This window comes from Pyrgilauda ruficollis, unplaced genomic scaffold, assembly GCF_017590135.1.
Source record: "Pyrgilauda ruficollis isolate IOZ18807 unplaced genomic scaffold, ASM1759013v1 scaffold23, whole genome shotgun sequence".
NCBI classification, from domain to species: Eukaryota; Metazoa; Chordata; class Aves; order Passeriformes; family Passeridae; genus Pyrgilauda; species Pyrgilauda ruficollis.
Genome location: NW_024522539.1, coordinates 12572689 through 12589973, shown reverse-complemented (window position 1 = coordinate 12589973; position 17285 = coordinate 12572689). Strand labels below are relative to the sequence as shown.

The 17285-nt window shown below is 35.9% G+C and overlaps 1 protein-coding gene across 4 annotated transcripts in view; it reads left to right on the top strand.

Annotated features, from left to right (window-relative positions):
• ZNF280D (zinc finger protein 280D) overlaps positions 1 to 9615 on the top strand; it is a 45135-nt gene extending 35520 nt beyond the window's left edge. For 3 of the 4 annotated variants that reach the window (XM_041469065.1, XM_041469066.1, XM_041469067.1), the window contains one exon: positions 8363 to 9615. In XM_041469065.1, coding sequence (XP_041324999.1) covers positions 8363 to 8996 — 634 coding nt within the window. In that variant the 3' untranslated portion in view covers positions 8997 to 9615. Of the gene's footprint in view, positions 1 to 298; positions 397 to 8362 lie in introns of all 4 variants that reach the window. The other variant, XR_005955282.1, reaches the window with a different exon arrangement.
• Positions 9616 to 17285: the final 7670 nt, after the last annotated feature.

The following is a 17285-nucleotide window of genomic DNA, read 5'->3' as shown; positions in this document are numbered from 1 at the left end:
CTTTATTGCTAATGATCAGACATGTTCCATGAACTCTGTGTAGTGTTACACAGAGCCTGTCTTTGGACCAGAATCCTGCCATTAGTAATACAGATAACCTAGCTGGGGATATTCCAGCAGAATTTGTTTTCTAAATTTTTATTCTACATAAGTCTCCTTGTTTATTTGGTGATCCACCTTGTGCTGAGGAAGTAAAATTTATTAACTATGTGAGTACTCTTCTAATTGCTCAACTCTCTGCTTTGCACAACCAGTAACATATTTTTAAATGAACTGACAGAAGACATTTTTGTTGCAGGGCAGTTGAAAGTGAGCAGGTATCCTATACTGCCTTGGCTCACTGATACATCATTGTGGACCAGAAAATTGAACCCAGTCCAGCTTGGGATTATTTTGGTATGTAAGCAAACAAGGATCTGACCAGACCTTTTCCTTTTTCTTCATGCATTGAAGCTGTGGTATTCTCTTCTTGCATCTTCTAGACAGCACGTCTGGTCTTTTCTCCAAATATTGTAGTCAAAGGCCTTTTTTGATAATGTTCTCTGCTTTACAGCATTGATTGACAGCTTTTTGGGGGCTGTGCTCTGTTGAAGAGAGGCTTACCAGGAGTGTCACTTACACGGTGCAGTGTTCCCTTGCTGCTCATGTGCGGCATTTCTTCCCTGCTCCAGTCTATCAGTATCATCCCAAGCTAGAGTAGTGAGTAAATGGTGATGTATATGGGCTGACATCAAAGCCCATTTTGTTCTGAACTTGATCCCACCTTCTGAAATTAAAAGGCTTTGTCGTTTTTTGGGTGTTCACTAAAGCATGCAAGAGTCCTGATCAATTTAACATTCAAGTAAGTTACATTTTTTTTTCTGCCAGTGACTTTATGGTATATAGTGGCAAAATATGCTTTCAGTGTCTTCTGTTGCATGTAACTACATAAACTGAGTCTTGGCCAAAGAAATTTATTAGCTGCTTTGCTCTCTGGTAGCTAAGCTTCTTTTTGCTCCAAAATACTGTGAGAGGAGGAAAGCATGTAATGGAAATACATACATTTATTGAGCCTTGATATTGTGAGGGTGGAGCAGCTACAGTTCCAGTTGATTTCACACCTTGTTCTTTTGGGATCATCTCTCTTCTTCAAGGAGGCTCTACTCAAGCTGGTGGGACATTTGCTGCTTTTGATTTTACTGCTTCTGATTTCATCTTCAGTTCTAGATTATCTATGGCAAGTTTATCCATCAGGATATTTGATGAGCTTTGCTTTGCCATGATCAACTTGTAATGTTCCTCCAAACCCAGCCTCCTGTTTAACAGTGGATATGTTTTGGTTGAATCTCTCATTTCCTAGCCTGAAAACAGCATAATAGATACAGCTTACCTCACTTAAGGATCCGTCACTGATACAACTTCCTAGTTGTAAGAATTTGGTTTTGGTGGATGCAAGCTTCTTGATTTGCAGCACTTCCTTTTTCTGAATAATCAAATTCTTTGAGATTAATTCATTTTGACCAGTTTTTTTGTCCTCTTGACTTTTAGTACTCAATCACAGGTCTGGTGATAGTGAGCTTCTGCAGCTGTTTAGTATTGCTAATAATGACAAGGATCCTGTCATCCATGGTCTCTTCCACATATTTTGTGATTGAGCATCTGCACACTTACTCAGTACCCTCAAGTCTTACTCTTTTTGCTACTTTTTTTCCTTCTGACAGAAGCTGTGTTCCATCTTGAATGCTGCTGTTCAGACTCAAGCATCACTTACCTACTACAGGTTTTTCTTGCAGGACTTAATTTTGTTTTGACACAGCAGCATTCAAAAAAGCATAGTGGCTTTGTTTTCATTATGAGCATGCTGTTCATTTCAGAGGAAGTTGAATTCCTATTTCGCTTTCATTCAGGTTTCTGACAACGAGAAGAATGGAATGTGATTGCAGGTTTTGTGGCTTTCAGAAACATTCTCTAAGAATTTCCCAGAGGTGACACTAGATAGAAACTTGGATTTGAAGTTATGTGAATTCTATGTCTTTTATTTTAATGCTTATTTGGAATATTGTCCTTCTGTTCTTTTGCAGCTTCGCTACAGAAATTTAAGTTTCAAACTTGCATTTTAAACACTTCTTAGGGTACTTACAGATACAAGAGATTTGTGGAAATGGTTCATGTAGACTCAATTGGCCTTGTGACATGCTGTTTCCATTTATGTGAGGATCTTGGAAAAGTTACTTTTGTGGAAAACTCATAAAAGCACGTCTAAATCATTAAAATAAACATGCCTGACTTAGTATTAAATCTCTCTTATGATCCCAACAATTTATAAGAATAATGCAACATATTGGACCATATCTGCAAGGGCAGAGCATGAATGTACATGATATATAACCAGTTCAGCTTACGGTCAAAGAATTGAAATTTCATTTGTATGTAGCTTAACCTATCTTTTTTTTTATTTTTAGGACATTGAGTGTCACTGTTTGACTAGCCAGTTATGTTTTATCTTTGTTTGAAAAGTCATGCAAACAAAGTAAATGTTTGTTTCTGGTTTTCTGTTCAATGTAACTGTGTAGCATTTGAAGTTACTTCTGTCAAAATAGGGAATTTTTGCAAGAAGGTGGGATTAATTAAAAAAAAAAGCCGACACCTAAAAATCCCAAATCCAATGACCTTTCCATTCTTTTGGGTGTAAATAAATTTAAACTTTTTAATCTGCATATGATTCAGTTGAGTCTCTGGAAGATACCTTGAGCCACTTAAAGTTGATTTCTAGAAATTCTTGAAACTGCAGTCATCCCAGAAAAAGTTACTTTTGGTTAGGTGTGGACAAAAAAGAAATGTTTGGCGAAAGATTCCAGCTGAGTTCGTTCTACTTACCCAGTGAGCCTTTGATTGTAAGAAAACATGAGAGATTGCTGGGAAGACAGTGGCTCATGATTTGAGCTTTGTGTATGTGTGCAAATATATACAGTTTTATTGTGTGAGACCAGCACAAGCAATGAGACTGAATTCCAGGAATGAGGATACTCCTTTTTGTGCTTAACTGCTTTTTAGAGTCTAGCTTTTGTTACTGACTCCAGATCTCTTCCGTTAGTCCTAGGTGTCTTTTCATCTATCAAAGTTTCAGATCAACCTGAATGTAGACTTCAAGGTGTCTAAATTAATGTTCTTACTTCACTTTTACTCTGAGTCACTTTGGTTTTATGGCTGATCCATTCTGTTGGCTATCTCAAGGTGAAATTTTGTGCTCAGCTGCTCCTTTTTTATGGGCAATTTTTTTTAAGGATTGACAATGAAAGGGCATTTTTCGTTGTTCTTAACTAGAAGTTCATGTAGAGTAAAGAATTTTTGGGGAGTTCTAGAAAGGTTTCAGAGTTGCTCAAACTATTGGACCAACAGGCTGTACTTACTGGAGGTGGTCACAATCTTTGGTTTATTTTCATAATGTTCTTTCCAGAACCACTGTGACTTCACATATATGAGAAATTATTGCCTTTGTTGATGTTTGAGATATATGGGATTTAAGATTTCTTGTGACAGAGAAGTGTTGGGAACATCACAAGGTGATAATTTTCTATGATTTACTGTCTATTCATGCAACTTCTGCCAATCACAAATTAGAAGGGACTGCTTTCTAAAACCATACCTGAGCAAAATGAATCATGCATCCAAAGTAAACCAAAATAGCAAAGATGTGGTTACAACAAAATGTTACAAATTCTGCTCATTTCCAAACCAGCATAAGTGAGCCAGTTGGAATCTACTTTATAAGATATAAAACATGAACATAAAAGTCTCTCAAATTTGATCATGTAAAACAACATTTATAATGGATTTAAAATAATCTATACATATTGGATCCGATTCACAAACATTAATTTAGTGGCACAACTTTAATTTATTGAGACAAGTAGAACAGGATGTTTTGTCCTTAGATATGCAATATCTGATCTATTCATGTCTAAGTTAGTGAGTCTAACAGGACTGACTGTTTTATGACAAATGGCTATTTCCAACATACTTGTTTTAAGTTCTTGCCTATAAATCAGTAATGCTAAATATTTGGTGTTGCATCATCTTACACTGGTGTGGCTTCTCTTGATTAAATACTTCAGAGTATTTAAAGTCCTGACCCAAAAAATGTGTTCTCATTTGATTTATCCTGATTATTTCTCTGTTGATTAGAAGAGTATTTTTACAGTGCTACTGAAACCAATCCTTTTTTGTAGATATTTTTGTCATCTGTTGTTGCAGATTAAGATGTAATTAACAATATGTGATTGTTTATGCTACAGTTTAAGATGCTGGTTAGCTGCTAGAACATGAATGTTAGAAAGTATTCATGGTGTGCAGGTACTATGTGCTTAAATTCTTTTAAAGGTTTGGGATTAGACTGCTTTTTTGGATTTAGGAAAATGCATGTGGTTGATCAATCTAATATTAGTATATAGTTTTCATCAAATTTAAGTGGTAAAGCTGTTTTTTTATGTCAAGTATTTTGCACCCTGTAGACAACCATTAAGACTCGCTGAGGTTGTGAATAATTTAATTTATGATTAATAACATTATCTAAATATAATAGAAGCAGCACCATACTTCAGCAGATTAAATTTGCCTTTAATGCAACATCGACAAAGAAGATTTAGGCATAAGCAGTTTTGAGGGGTTTGTTTGCTTTTTCTTTTTTTCTGTAAGAAACCTTTGAAAGGTTAGATTTTGTTAGAACTGATGACTTAACAAGTTTGTAGGAGATACTTCTTGCTATCTCTGCGATAACATTTTCTTACAGAAACACAGAAAATCAATTTTGGTGATGTTGTGATAAGCTGTTTAATTAATGTGGTTTTCAAAGTCAATAAATTTAAATAATTTATAGCTCATCTAATGTATGGACTGTGCCTCTAAAGGTATTTTGCAGAAAGCATCCCCCTCCAGATAGCAGTTGGAGGTCAGCTGCAATGTTTTACTGTTGTCCTAAAGTAAACTACAGCTCTCTTCTGGGTGTTTGGGTTATGGTAGACAAATGAAAGAAAACTGAGCTTATATTGTCAGGTGGCTTTATGCACTTAATTTAGCATGTCAGATCTTAAAATACTTCAGTCATGGTTTAAAAGGCCTTTCTGGTGTGGAGATCATTCCTCAACTAGTTATGTAGGAGCAACAAGGAGTGGGTCACACCAAACTGTTAATATAAGTGCAGCTGTAATACAAGTTTTGTTACCTGGAGAATCCTTTTTCACAGTCTGAAGGGAGTGTTTGCACACACTTTGCAACTACTCTGTATGCAGATGTGTAAATGTCACTTGTTTAATAGGGTTGGGGTTTTTTCTTTCTTGCTGTAGAATTTTTCCCTGGATTGCCTTTCAAATCCTAATATGAAATAACCAATACAAAAGAACAAAATACTCTAAATAATGCAGCAAAAAAGCTTGAGCTAGTAGAATTTTGAAGCACCAAGTGATAAGAGCCTAGCTTACCTCTGCCTCACTTTGCACCTAAATCTTACTTTTTCAGTACAATGAGAAAAAAAGAAAACTAAATTGCTGTAATTTTTCAGCTTCTGTGTCTTGAGGTGCGGGTGTTTGTACTTGGTAAACTCATGTCTCACATTCAGAGCTGTGGCTTGGCTGCTCCCTTGGTCTTGTAAGCCCTGATTTCAGGTAGACTCTATGGCAGCCAGTTCATTAATATCTCCCATACTTGGTGGTCAGGCCATGAACCTGGACTCCTTGGTTTCATTAAACAGAAGTCAGATTTTGCATTCCAAATGTTCACTGTTTTCTGTGTAATATAGCTGTTAATGTTCTTGCATTCTCCTGTATTTTTGATGGCTGAATTTCTAGTTTTCTTACACTGCAACCAGTCCTATTTGCACACTGTAAGAGTACTTTTACTTGCTAGTACTCGATAGAAGGCTTTTCTTTGTCAGCTGCTGACATACCAACAGAAAGAATTCTTGAAATATTGTATGATTTTTCTTTTAGTGTGATATTTTAGATTATCACAATTGCTACAGTCTGCTGATTGATCTGCAGTTCATTGCAGAGGCAAATTATTTCTTTGGAGAACTAACAGAACTTATTGTTGTGTTTAGCAATTTGAAAGATCATTGTTGTTTGTGGACAATTGTTTTTGGGATGTGATTGTTGCGCAACATGTGTGTATATATTTATTTTCTCCCCCTACCACTTGTTCCTCTCTTTCTGTGTTTTGGCAAAAATGAGTGAGAAAAGAGGGCTGGGTGGATGAAGCTGGGATTTTGGTTACTAGAAGGTGAAGAAGATTGATTACAATCTGTTTTATATGTAAAGGGCCTATTTGTCCTTTGAGGAGTTTCTTGATGTGCATCTTGTCTCTGTGTGTATACGCATGTATATAATCCATCTGGGTTTTTCAGTGTGGAAACACTGCTCTTTGTGGATAATTAGTTATTAGTCATCCCTTTATTTCAAACCTTTTTTTTTTTTTTGGTTTTTCATATCTGTTCAAAACTTCCCATGTAAAGCACAATATTGTGCCTGTTAGCTCTGCAACTCATCTTGCCCTCAAGCTGCTTGTTGAAAAGTAGCAGCTAAAGGTCATATGTGTGTGCACTGTTTCATGAGGAGTTGACTAGATTTTCATGTGAAAACAGTTCTAAATATTGAACTAGTGTTTATATGGCTCTCTATAACTGAAGTGTTTCTCTGGAATAGATGAAGAAATCAGGAACAGTTTTGACAAACCAGTTATTTCAACCTCAGCTGACAGGTGCTTCTGAGCGTTGGCTTTTGTACTGGAACTTAGTCTTGAGTTTTCCTTCCAATATTACTTTATTTACCCTTTTCTTTCTAGATGTTTGAGAGAGAAGAACTTGGACAGATAAATTGTGTATTCGAGGATGTCATCTACTCTTTATTTAGCTACTCCACTAAATGAGAAAAACCCCCAAGCCCTAACATTTCTGTTTGACAGAAGTAGCAAATACAGGATGTAATTTGGTAAAGAGTTTGGCCTATCTCTTGAATTCATTCCTTATAATAAATGGAAAGTCAGTGTAACAAGATGAAAAGATTCTTATGACTACCCCAGTGACCACTGAAATTTCACCACTGAAGGGTATCCCAACAGTCTCTTCTCCTGCTCAATTACTCCTCTAACCCAGAGTAGAAGTAAGAAATGGAATATTCTTGGATTAGTTTATTTAAATAAAAGTAAAACTTGAAAACAGATTTCTGAATGGTTGTAGCTCCTTTTCCGGAATAGCTATTTTCTGTAGAACTCAGTATCATTTATGATATAATTGAATCACTGGAATTGTTTTAAATTAGTTTAAATTAAATTCAAAGGATGAGTAGAACATAGGTTTTCAGCTTGAAAATATATGAAAAAACATAGTAGCAGGGAATTGGCTCTTTCTTTTAAGAGTTCTGAACTGTGTGTTGCTTACAGAATTTGAGTGGCTTTAGCCAAAAAATGTTTAAAACCACTTGAAGACATAAAATAAAAATGCATTTTGATTAATGAGCTAAGTGGTGATATTGTGTTTCTCACAGCTTTTCTCTGCATGTTACTGTTCAAATTATTGCTTTCAATTTAAATTTTAAAAAGGTCATTTGGGAGAATTTACTCTTTAATTTCACTTTGTTTATAGAATTTCTATTAGAAATCAGACAAATTCTGGTTCTTCCAGCTTTTCCTTTCCTCTCCCCTACACTTTCTGTTGTCTGTCACCATCATCATTTTAGGTAATTCAATCTGCTTATCATGCTGAAAAACTTTGGTTGATTAAAAATGGTATTAAACTTTTGCCAGATTTAATCTTTACTGAAAAATTGAACATCTCTATTTCTGTGTTTCCTTTTTATAAACACACAGTTTTACTCTGAAAGGTGACTGAAAATGCTGCTTCACAGATTTACTTTTTCAGTGAATCCAGTTCGTGATTGCTCAAATAAATTTTGGATTGTTTAATTTAGATTTCCAGCTGTTAGCTTTATTCTCATGCGTATTGCGGAGTCAGTTGGTGGTGTAAAAGTATAAAGCAATTTTATCTGCATCTGTGTCAAAGAGGCTATGCAGGTAGAGGAGCTACAGGTGTTATTTTGAGAAATTCCTTGTGTCACACCAAGACAACCTTCCTTTCTGGAGCTGAAATGCAAGAACTAGAGTATTAATTGACTGCTAAATAAAAAGCTGAGTTTGTAAATAGATGAGGAAATATAGCTGTTAGTTAAATTCTGCCTTTCTTGCTATGAAGCCTCATGACAAATCCCAAAGCGGAAATCTTTAATACCCCTCTGAGTGTCACTTTGCAGAGAATAGCCAAGCATTGCTTTATTTAATTTATGACATAAAATTATAAAAATCATATCTAAAAATAACTTGTTTTGGTTTTTTTCAGCAATCAAGAGCATGACTCTTCAGATGAAACAAAAGAACGCAATAGAAATCAAACTAAAAAAGTTGCATCCGTTGAAAAGAGGGAAGACTCATCACTGTCAAATACAGAAAACGTTCGTAGTTTGGAACTCCCTGGCAACAGCTCAAAGAATTCTTTGCACGAGAAAAGAGCATACTGTGATTCAGCTAGTAGGAAACAGTTAGTAGATGAGAAACAAAAATGTATTCATGATGAGAGCGAGATGAAAATGTGCCAAAGTTCCCCTTACGTTGTCCTGAATGAGCAGACTGAAGTGCGTACCTGGGATGAAACTGTGCTTTCAGCCAAGAATGTGAGGGACTTAAAGCTGACGCTGGGTGAAGATGTCAGTTTTGAGCAGTTCCTGAGAAAGAGGGATGAACCTGAATCTGTTAGTTCAGACATAAGTGAGCAAGGCAGTATTCATCTGGAGCCTTTAACTCCATCAGAAGTACTAGAGCACGAAGCTACTGAAATTCTCCAAAAAGGTAACGTCGCACCTTCATCCAAGAAGGCGGGACAGCTCGCTGAACAAACAGATGAGACGTCTAGAGAAAGCAATCCCAGCAGAATGGAAACAACTGCAAACAAGACAGATGAGAATGAAGCAAGCTGAAACTGTGTTAATTTTACTGTTTATTTTAAACTACGGTGAGAACACCATGGACCGTTCCTGATGAGTGTGCTCATGGATGCTAAAGACTAAAAATTTTAAAAGGGAGGAGAAGAGAGAGAGAGACACCAAAGGGAAGTTTGCATATGGAGGTGGCATGTATGTGTATGTATGACTGAATTCATTAAGCTTCAAAAAGGTAACATGTTAAAATATATCTTCCTGTCTTTTGGATGTGATATATTATTAGATTGATACTTGAAAAGAGGTATAAATTCTAATTTTTTTATAGTTAACTAGCCCAGGATAAGGTGATTTGTTCACCCAGAAAGTATTTTTCTAAATTCTTTAGTGTGAATATCATTGAACTGGGGATTGAGTAAGAATTCGCTTCTGATGCTGATATGGAGCACACTTATAATGAAGGTTATTGGTCTGCTGATAGTTTAGGTAAATATAAACCTTGGAACTTGGTGTCACATTCCTGTCTGTAAAAGCACGTAAACAGAAGTATATGAATTTGTGCACCTCTGTACAGGTGTAATCCTGCCAGGCTGTAAACTTACCTTAATAAACTTTCAGTGAAAGTGAAATTATTACAATAAAAAAATATATTTGTGGAGTTTTCACTGTGCAGGCTGTGCAGAAATACCGAACATAGCTGTATAAAGTAGGACATAATGCTGAAAGTACTGTAGCTGTTAGGCTTTTACCATTGGTTTAATTACTCTTAGCCGTAGACCCGTAGGAATGGTCTGTAAGTCACACCAAAGTATGGTTTGATGTAAAAATGGTTTTAAGGAAAAATAAGGAAAACTCCAAACTGGAAACACCACCTGGCATGCATTTTGCCATTTTGCAGCTGCTACTTGCTAACTTAATAGGATACAAGGGCATATAAAGTAGAATTGTACAGTTCAATTTCAGGACTTTTTGTAGTCTAACTTATGTACAAAAAGATGGCTGCTCGTTTTGGTTTGGTTTTGGGGGTTATTTTTGTCTTCTAGTTAGCTAGATTTAGGAATGCATATGATTAACAGTAGCTTGCTCCTTTGATTTCATTGCTCCATTTGAAACATTCAGAATGTGCTTTTGACTTACAGTTTTGTTTTTAATGAATGTTACATGTTTTGAACAGCTGTTAAAGTACTGCTGTAAATTATTACTTTTTGAGTAAATATTTGCAACAAAAATTTGTCTTTGTGTATAATTTTATGCTCAACTTGAAGCTTTGGGCATAGTCTTCTCCTATTTTTTAAAAAGATTTAGTGACAGTTCCCAAAAAATAACTTCATTATTGTTGAATTCTAGACCTATGTTTCTTCAGGGATTTTTTTTTTAGGTTTTCATTGGTTTGTTTGTTCGTTTTATTTTAGAATTAAATGAGCAAGTGCCTATGCATAAACCTTTTTTTGTACCTGCGTATTGTGATATGATGTGCTAACCTTTCCAGACTATACAGGTATTTTTCTGGCCCATCAGTCTGCAGCTTAAGTTTCCTTTGTCCTCTTAAGTTCACCGAGCTCAGCTGCTAAGTGAGTCTAACAGTATTAAAATCTAGAGACCATCCCGCGTACTATTGGAATCTCTAAAAAAAACAAATCTCAACAGCTTCAAAAGTTCCTTCAAGCTCTAAAGAGATGTATAATTTAAATTTTGGACTGCATCTTCATTGTCATCCATGCACGTGTGGAAGACTTTTAAAAAATAAAAGTGCAACAGTTTATGTACTCACAGCTCTTTGAGATCTGCCTCTTGAAGAACTTCAGATACCACAATACATGAAAAAGCTGAGAAGAATAAGTTGCATTATTCCTTTGTTCTTTAAAAATTTTAGTGAAATCATTAAATAGTGCTTTGGTTAACTGGTCTGATGTCTTCATGCTTTTCCACCTGCAAGGTTACTCAATGTGATGCTTTATTTTATGCAGTTTAAAGCATATAATCAACTACAAAACTGGATGTGTATGTTACTAAGGGAGTTCTGAATGCATCTGTGATGGAACCCAGGGAAATCTGTAGTGTTTTTCATCTGGTTGGTGATCTTCTATGCAAATTATATATTTTCAATAGTACTGTGATGTGTGGTGTTAGAAAAGATAAAGTTCAACTGGAACCAAAGATAAAGTTCAACTGAAGTTGCGATACTTGAAATTTCCACATATGTGTCCTTTATTATGCATTTACACTTTTAAAACAACTACCATTTTAATAAGAATTTGGAAGGATTTAGCCACATAGTGGTGAGAAAAAGTGGTAAATAGAACTCAAAGACCTGCCTATTTGGCAGAATTATATCCGTGTCATCTCAGCTGCTTATTACGTAAAATGTCATTTGTTTCAAACCATGTTGACAATGCTTATGCAAAAAGTAACATTAGGTAAAAACCACTCCAATATCTTCTGATCCTTCTGAAAGAAGAGGTGAAAGAACTTGATTGTTCTAGCAAAAGCATCAGCTTTTCTTATGCGGTGAAGGAATATCATGAAAACACTGGCATGGTATTTTTGTGAAGGAGGAAAACTAAAACTCGTTGCTGTTTTTCCTATATGAAGTAATAGATTTGCTCATAAACACTGCAGGAAACTGCACAAGTTCAAAGACAAATTTCCACAATTTGGGAAGTTTCCCAAAGAAAAGATAAGTTAAATTGGTACTTTTGGCAGAAACTGCTGTGGAGGATCCAGTTTCATTAATGCATTTTCAGTTAATTGAACATAATTGCACATCATTCAATTTGTTGTTTCTGAGTCATTTAAAAGTTTTTTTTTTCCATCCAGCCATCAGTAGTTCTTACAGTGTGTCACCTCTCTTTGTCCTGGAGAAGACATTTCACCTCCAATTTTCATTCATTGCCTTACCAAAAACCAGTCATTTAATTCTTGGTGTCCATAGTAGAATCACCCTTTCCCTTGTCTCAGGAGTTTTATCATATTGGCTTGAATAATCACTGCAGCTTGTTTATATAGTGCTAATTTTTAAGGAAGTTGTGTCCCACGTATATGCTGTCTACATTATTGACATTGAATAGAAAACTGCAGTCATCATGGTGATCAGGGAACATTCAGTCACTTGGATTTTCCTCAAGTGCAACCAGTGTCTGTTTGCCTTGTGCAGCTTGGGAGAGAAGCTTTGGTTCACCTGTGCTTCAGATTTTCTAAATGGAGTGGCTGAGTAAATGCAAAAAAAAAAAAAAAATCCAATAGTAGCACATACTGAATTCTACATATTGGGTTATGTATTTTAAAGAAGAAAGGTTTTATGACAGAACTTTGCCTACTTTTCCTTGGGCAGAGAGAGAGAAGAAGCTTGGGCAATACGTGTTAAATCTCATTTCTGTTGTACTACTTCTGGAAGGAATCAGAAACTAAATGTTGTCAGGCTAAAGAATCTTGAAAAATGCTTGTGTTCTCCAACGCCTTAAATAAAAGATCTTAAAGCTTTTCTACAGGCCTTAAGCATTGTTGTTTATATACTGGCATGCAGAAAAGGCTCTTTTTTTTAATATATTATCAGATACACAAATATTCCACTAAAGACTGTGACCATAGGCTATGACAGCAGAATTTTGTTACAGACCACTGAGATTTTTTTTGTGGTGGGCAAATTTATACCTAATTGTTCTCTTTTTGTTTTCATTAGTGTTGGTTTTTGCAGCTTGTGAACTTACTTTGTCTAGTTGTAGCCTGTATATTTTGATGTATGCTTCATATGCCCTTAATAAAAGAAAAAGGTAAGTATGTTTTATGATTACATTGAATGATTTTTGCTTTGAAGAAAATGTTTATTCCAGTTTTAATGTAGTTCAGAAGGACAGTTCTCAGTCCCTCAATGAAGGATAGCATGTTATCTCTTTTGAGCACTGTTTTTGTGCAGGATTTTGACTCTGATCTTCCCAATTAATTCTGTGCAAAAGTGAAAGTATGTTGTCTGGTATTTCATATTAGTTTACAAGTTCATGGGCACTATGCAGAGTTCCTTTGAGTTTTGGATCACTATTATAGCTCAAAGACAACTAATTAAAATTTTGTACCCAGTCATTTCATTGACCCAAATTAACCTTGGAAAGTTGGTATTTCCTTTTTGCACCAGATTAAAGAAAACAAGTGGAAAGCGTTTATCTATGAAATACTTTGAGGGAGGTGAATGTAGTTGTGCCTTCGAGGTGCCATAAAGCTAATGCGTTTGTTGGCATCAAAATGTGCTGGGTGTGTTGAGAGGCTCTTTCCACATGAAACCGTTTTATCAGAGAGGCTGAGTTTTTTCTGACAACCAGAAAGATAACTCTGATGTTATATCTGTATCTGCATTTATGTTTGGGCAAATTTATCTTCATATTAAGCAAATTGACTGCTCAAATTACATGTGTGGGCTGTAATCAGGCCAAAATAAGATCAAGTCCATGGTCGTAACCAGTAGCTTTTCAGCAAGCAATTCTCCATTTTTAAGCAGCATTGCTAGGTTGCTTATGTTATGAATCTAATGTAAATAAACTGCATTTCGTACTTTAGTTCACTAAACTCTCAGTGCTGGGCATTTAAGTCAAAGGAGCTGGTTTCTCCAAAAATTTTTCTGAATAAAGCAGTTTCTTTAAGAAGGAAGTTGTCTCATACTAATAGTGTGGTAGCCTTGAAAATGTAACCTTCATATGTTTTGCTCATAAATAGTGTAGTTAAGAATTAGTCCTTTTGATTAAAGGAAGATCACGTGCGGGTCTGTTCCACAGCCTTTTGTGAGTTTTTCATATGGCTCTGTCGTGATATTCTAGCAACAAATTGAAGCCCTTGTTTTCCTCTCTTTTAATGCTGTAAAATTGGAGCATGAATGCTTAATAGTTTTTAAATTGTATGAATTTTAATTACCTGCATATTTACTGTGTGAAATGAGGATTGAATGTTGTGTACCATTTTCTTGGGTTTTCAGACAAGATTTGTCTTTCCACCTAATCTTGGAAAGACTTCACTACTTCTTGGGGTCAGCAAGTTGAAGGCACATAGTATGACTTCCCTGGTTATTTGATGAAATCCAGTATATTTGTTAGATATCATTGAAGTGGGACAGACTAGAGGCAGTCAAAATGAATCCCAGTACTGTGAGTAATTAGGAATAATTCATCCTTAAAGGAAAACTTCAGAAACACAGATACTTGATAGATAAATGGTGGCAGTGTAGGAAGTCAGGTGAAGCCTTAGCTACATTGGACTGTTCCTTCATTCCTTTGTGTACACACACAGAGTTATGTGCATCTGTAATGACAACATAACTTGATTTTATTTTCCCTGATGTACCTGAATGGAGTAGTAAAACACAAAGAGGATCTTGTTTTTATCATGTTAAAAACAAGAGTTCAGCTGCATTCCTTAGGCTGTTTTGAGCATAAAGTTGTCTAAACAGTTTGTTCTAAAATTGCCATTATACTTGAATTAGAGCATTTTACTAATCCAAGCATACTTCTTGACGAGGTGAGCTACTCAGCTATCTTGGAAGCTTCAAACATATTGTTGCCTCTTAATTGATATTCATATTTTGACAGTAGTAAAATTATCTGTTGTCCTCTCACATAATTTGTGGTTTATATTAATGTATTCTTTATTTAATGTGTTTACACAGTCTTTACAAATGTGTTGGTTCTGTACATAAAAAAAATGTATTGTTTGAAAGAGCTTAGAATCTACTTGCACTGTTATGAGAATTTCTTGGTCACATCTCTTTTATATGTATGTTAACCTGCAAAACAGGGGGAATGAGGAGAGGGAAGTATGAAAAAAAATGTTTAAAAGGTCAGTCTTTTGCTTATCCTTAATTAGAGTGGGTAAAATATATCCACTCTGAACTGACTCCCTGCCATAAGAGCTGTATTCTCTTCCTTATAGGTGATGCTAAAGGTGATAGGAATTCTGGACAGAATCTCCAGAGAAAATACAAAGCAGCAAACAAAGATGTTATTGGATTACCAAGACACCTCATTGCAATAAAAGATCAATAAGAAGCAGCAGAAAATGAGAACTTTACTGTGAGTGGAATATAGAACATGTACAAGCAAAATGCTTCTACTTTTAGTCTTTTATTTAATAAGAGTATGGTTAATGAGAGTAGACACCTCTATTAGGAAACATGAGATACTGTTCAGCATCAGACAAAACTGTTACCAGTCACTTCACAGACAAAGATTTGACCTGACTGTAAACTGATATTCTTGAATTTAATTTACACCAATTAGTTAAAGATCAATAATTTATGAAGTTCACTTGGTCAAAACATAGTTCCTGTCCATCAAGTGAAATATTTATCATTGCAATGTATCTGGCTATGGGGAGGTGAAAAGCACTTTCTGCACCTCACCTGCATTACCCACTAGGATCTCTTATGTTTCATTTACCCTGCTGAACATGCAGAGCAGGAAATGTTGGAAATACAGAGAAAACCCAACAAATACTTGGGTATGAAAGTAAAAAAATTTACTTTCCCACTGTGCCAGCAGACAGAATGCTGTGATTGTAGAGGTCATGTCACAGAACCATTGATCAGGCTCTTCCACATAGTGTCCAGTGGAGCTCTAAAGGAGGTTACTGAAGCTGAAAACAGCTAAAAAAAATGCAGATTCATCTCTTTAGGTTTCATAAGAGTGCTCTTCAAAATTCCAGTGGGTTCTGCATCAGATGCTTGTATTTGTTATTCTATTGTCAGCAAGTTCTGTGCTGCAAATTGTGCATGACTCGAAAAGTCAAAAGGTAAAAGTTGATCAGAAAAAAATCCACCGAAGAATTCTTTTGTTCCACGCACAGTTGTGTGAATAAACTGGACTGCCCGGCAACATGCATGTGGAAAGGTTCTTCATGCAGGTGCTGAGGTGGAGCAAAGGCACGAGCAGCTCTTGTGCTGCCTGGGAAGGGCTGTTCCTGCAGCTGCTGGGAAGGTGGAGCAGACAAGCCATTGCTCTGTGTGTACAGGGATGGCTGCAGTAGCTGTGGAACCACAGCTTACTGGTATTTTCACCCTTTCACAGGCTGGTGCAGTATTTGGTGGGTAAAGGAATTGCAGGGTTAAGCAGTGACTGTTGTGAAATGGAGACACGCTTAACTAGACATGATATGAGAGATCAGAACTGCAGTCCCTATGGGCCATCCAGACAATGACTTCTCCTATTCCTACAGAAGCAAGAGGGTTGTTCAGGGGGTTTTTTGCTGGTTTTGGGGTTTTTTTGTTTTGGGTTTGTTGGGGTTTTTAACAGTACAATATAATTTTCAAATTATGAGTGAAAATTTGGGTGAAACTGTGAGCTTCAGCAAACTCAGTAATGAGCTAAGACAGTTTGGTTGGCTGCAGTGGTGATGGAGTCTGTAACTATTGCAACAGGATATTAGTGAAACTGAAAATAGGAGTAATTGGACCTTGTTCAGATGTTAAAACCTCTTTGCAAAAGGGCAAAGAAAACAACTATAAAATATTCTGGTCTTCCTAAAATGGATTTCAGAGTCTTCTTGTCAATGAAACATGATAATTTTATTACATATGCTATAGAATGTATGAGAAAGTTGGTTTTATCTGCTATGAGAAAGTTGGTTTTATCTGCTACAGTTTTTCTCCTTAATTTCAGCTGTATGTATGCTACTGCAGCTTCAGAACATCTGGGTACAGTGATTTTTTTTTCTTTTCTGCACCTGCAAGTGTAAGTACACACATAAACAAAAAAGAAATTAAATCTTTCACAAAGCCAAAGAGAAAGAAAAAACCCAACCAGCCATGAAGCTCAGGGGAGCAGTATGACAAGTGCTGAGCTGTAAACAAGCTTGAGAGGGATTTAATTCTTATGACAAGCGCCAGTGGTAGCATCTCACATGGACTCAGCATATGCACACATTTCAGAGGAGGAATCACAGAGGACTTAATGCAAATATAAAAAAGCTCAGAGCACATCAGCCTATGCTGTTCTAAAAATAGCCTCAAAAATCAGGATGAGCAAGGGTTGTAATTATCTTGATTTTTTCGGATTTTTGCCACTTGTAGGAGGTTTTGTGGTTTATGCTCACACTATAATTAGACTTTATAACATGCGAACTACAAACTCTTTAGGATAGGGATTGGTTCATATATTTGTAGGGCAAGTACAGCAAGACCTTATTGGGTGATACTTTCATGGCGATGGTACAATATAGCCACAGAGTAATAGCTGCTGTTCTGAGTTTTAAAGAAGCTTATTTTAGATCATAAGATTTTTGTTGTTTGTTAAGGAAAGAGAAATAAGATGTAATTTGGTATCCAAATTAAATTTTAAAAGCCTTTAATGCTCA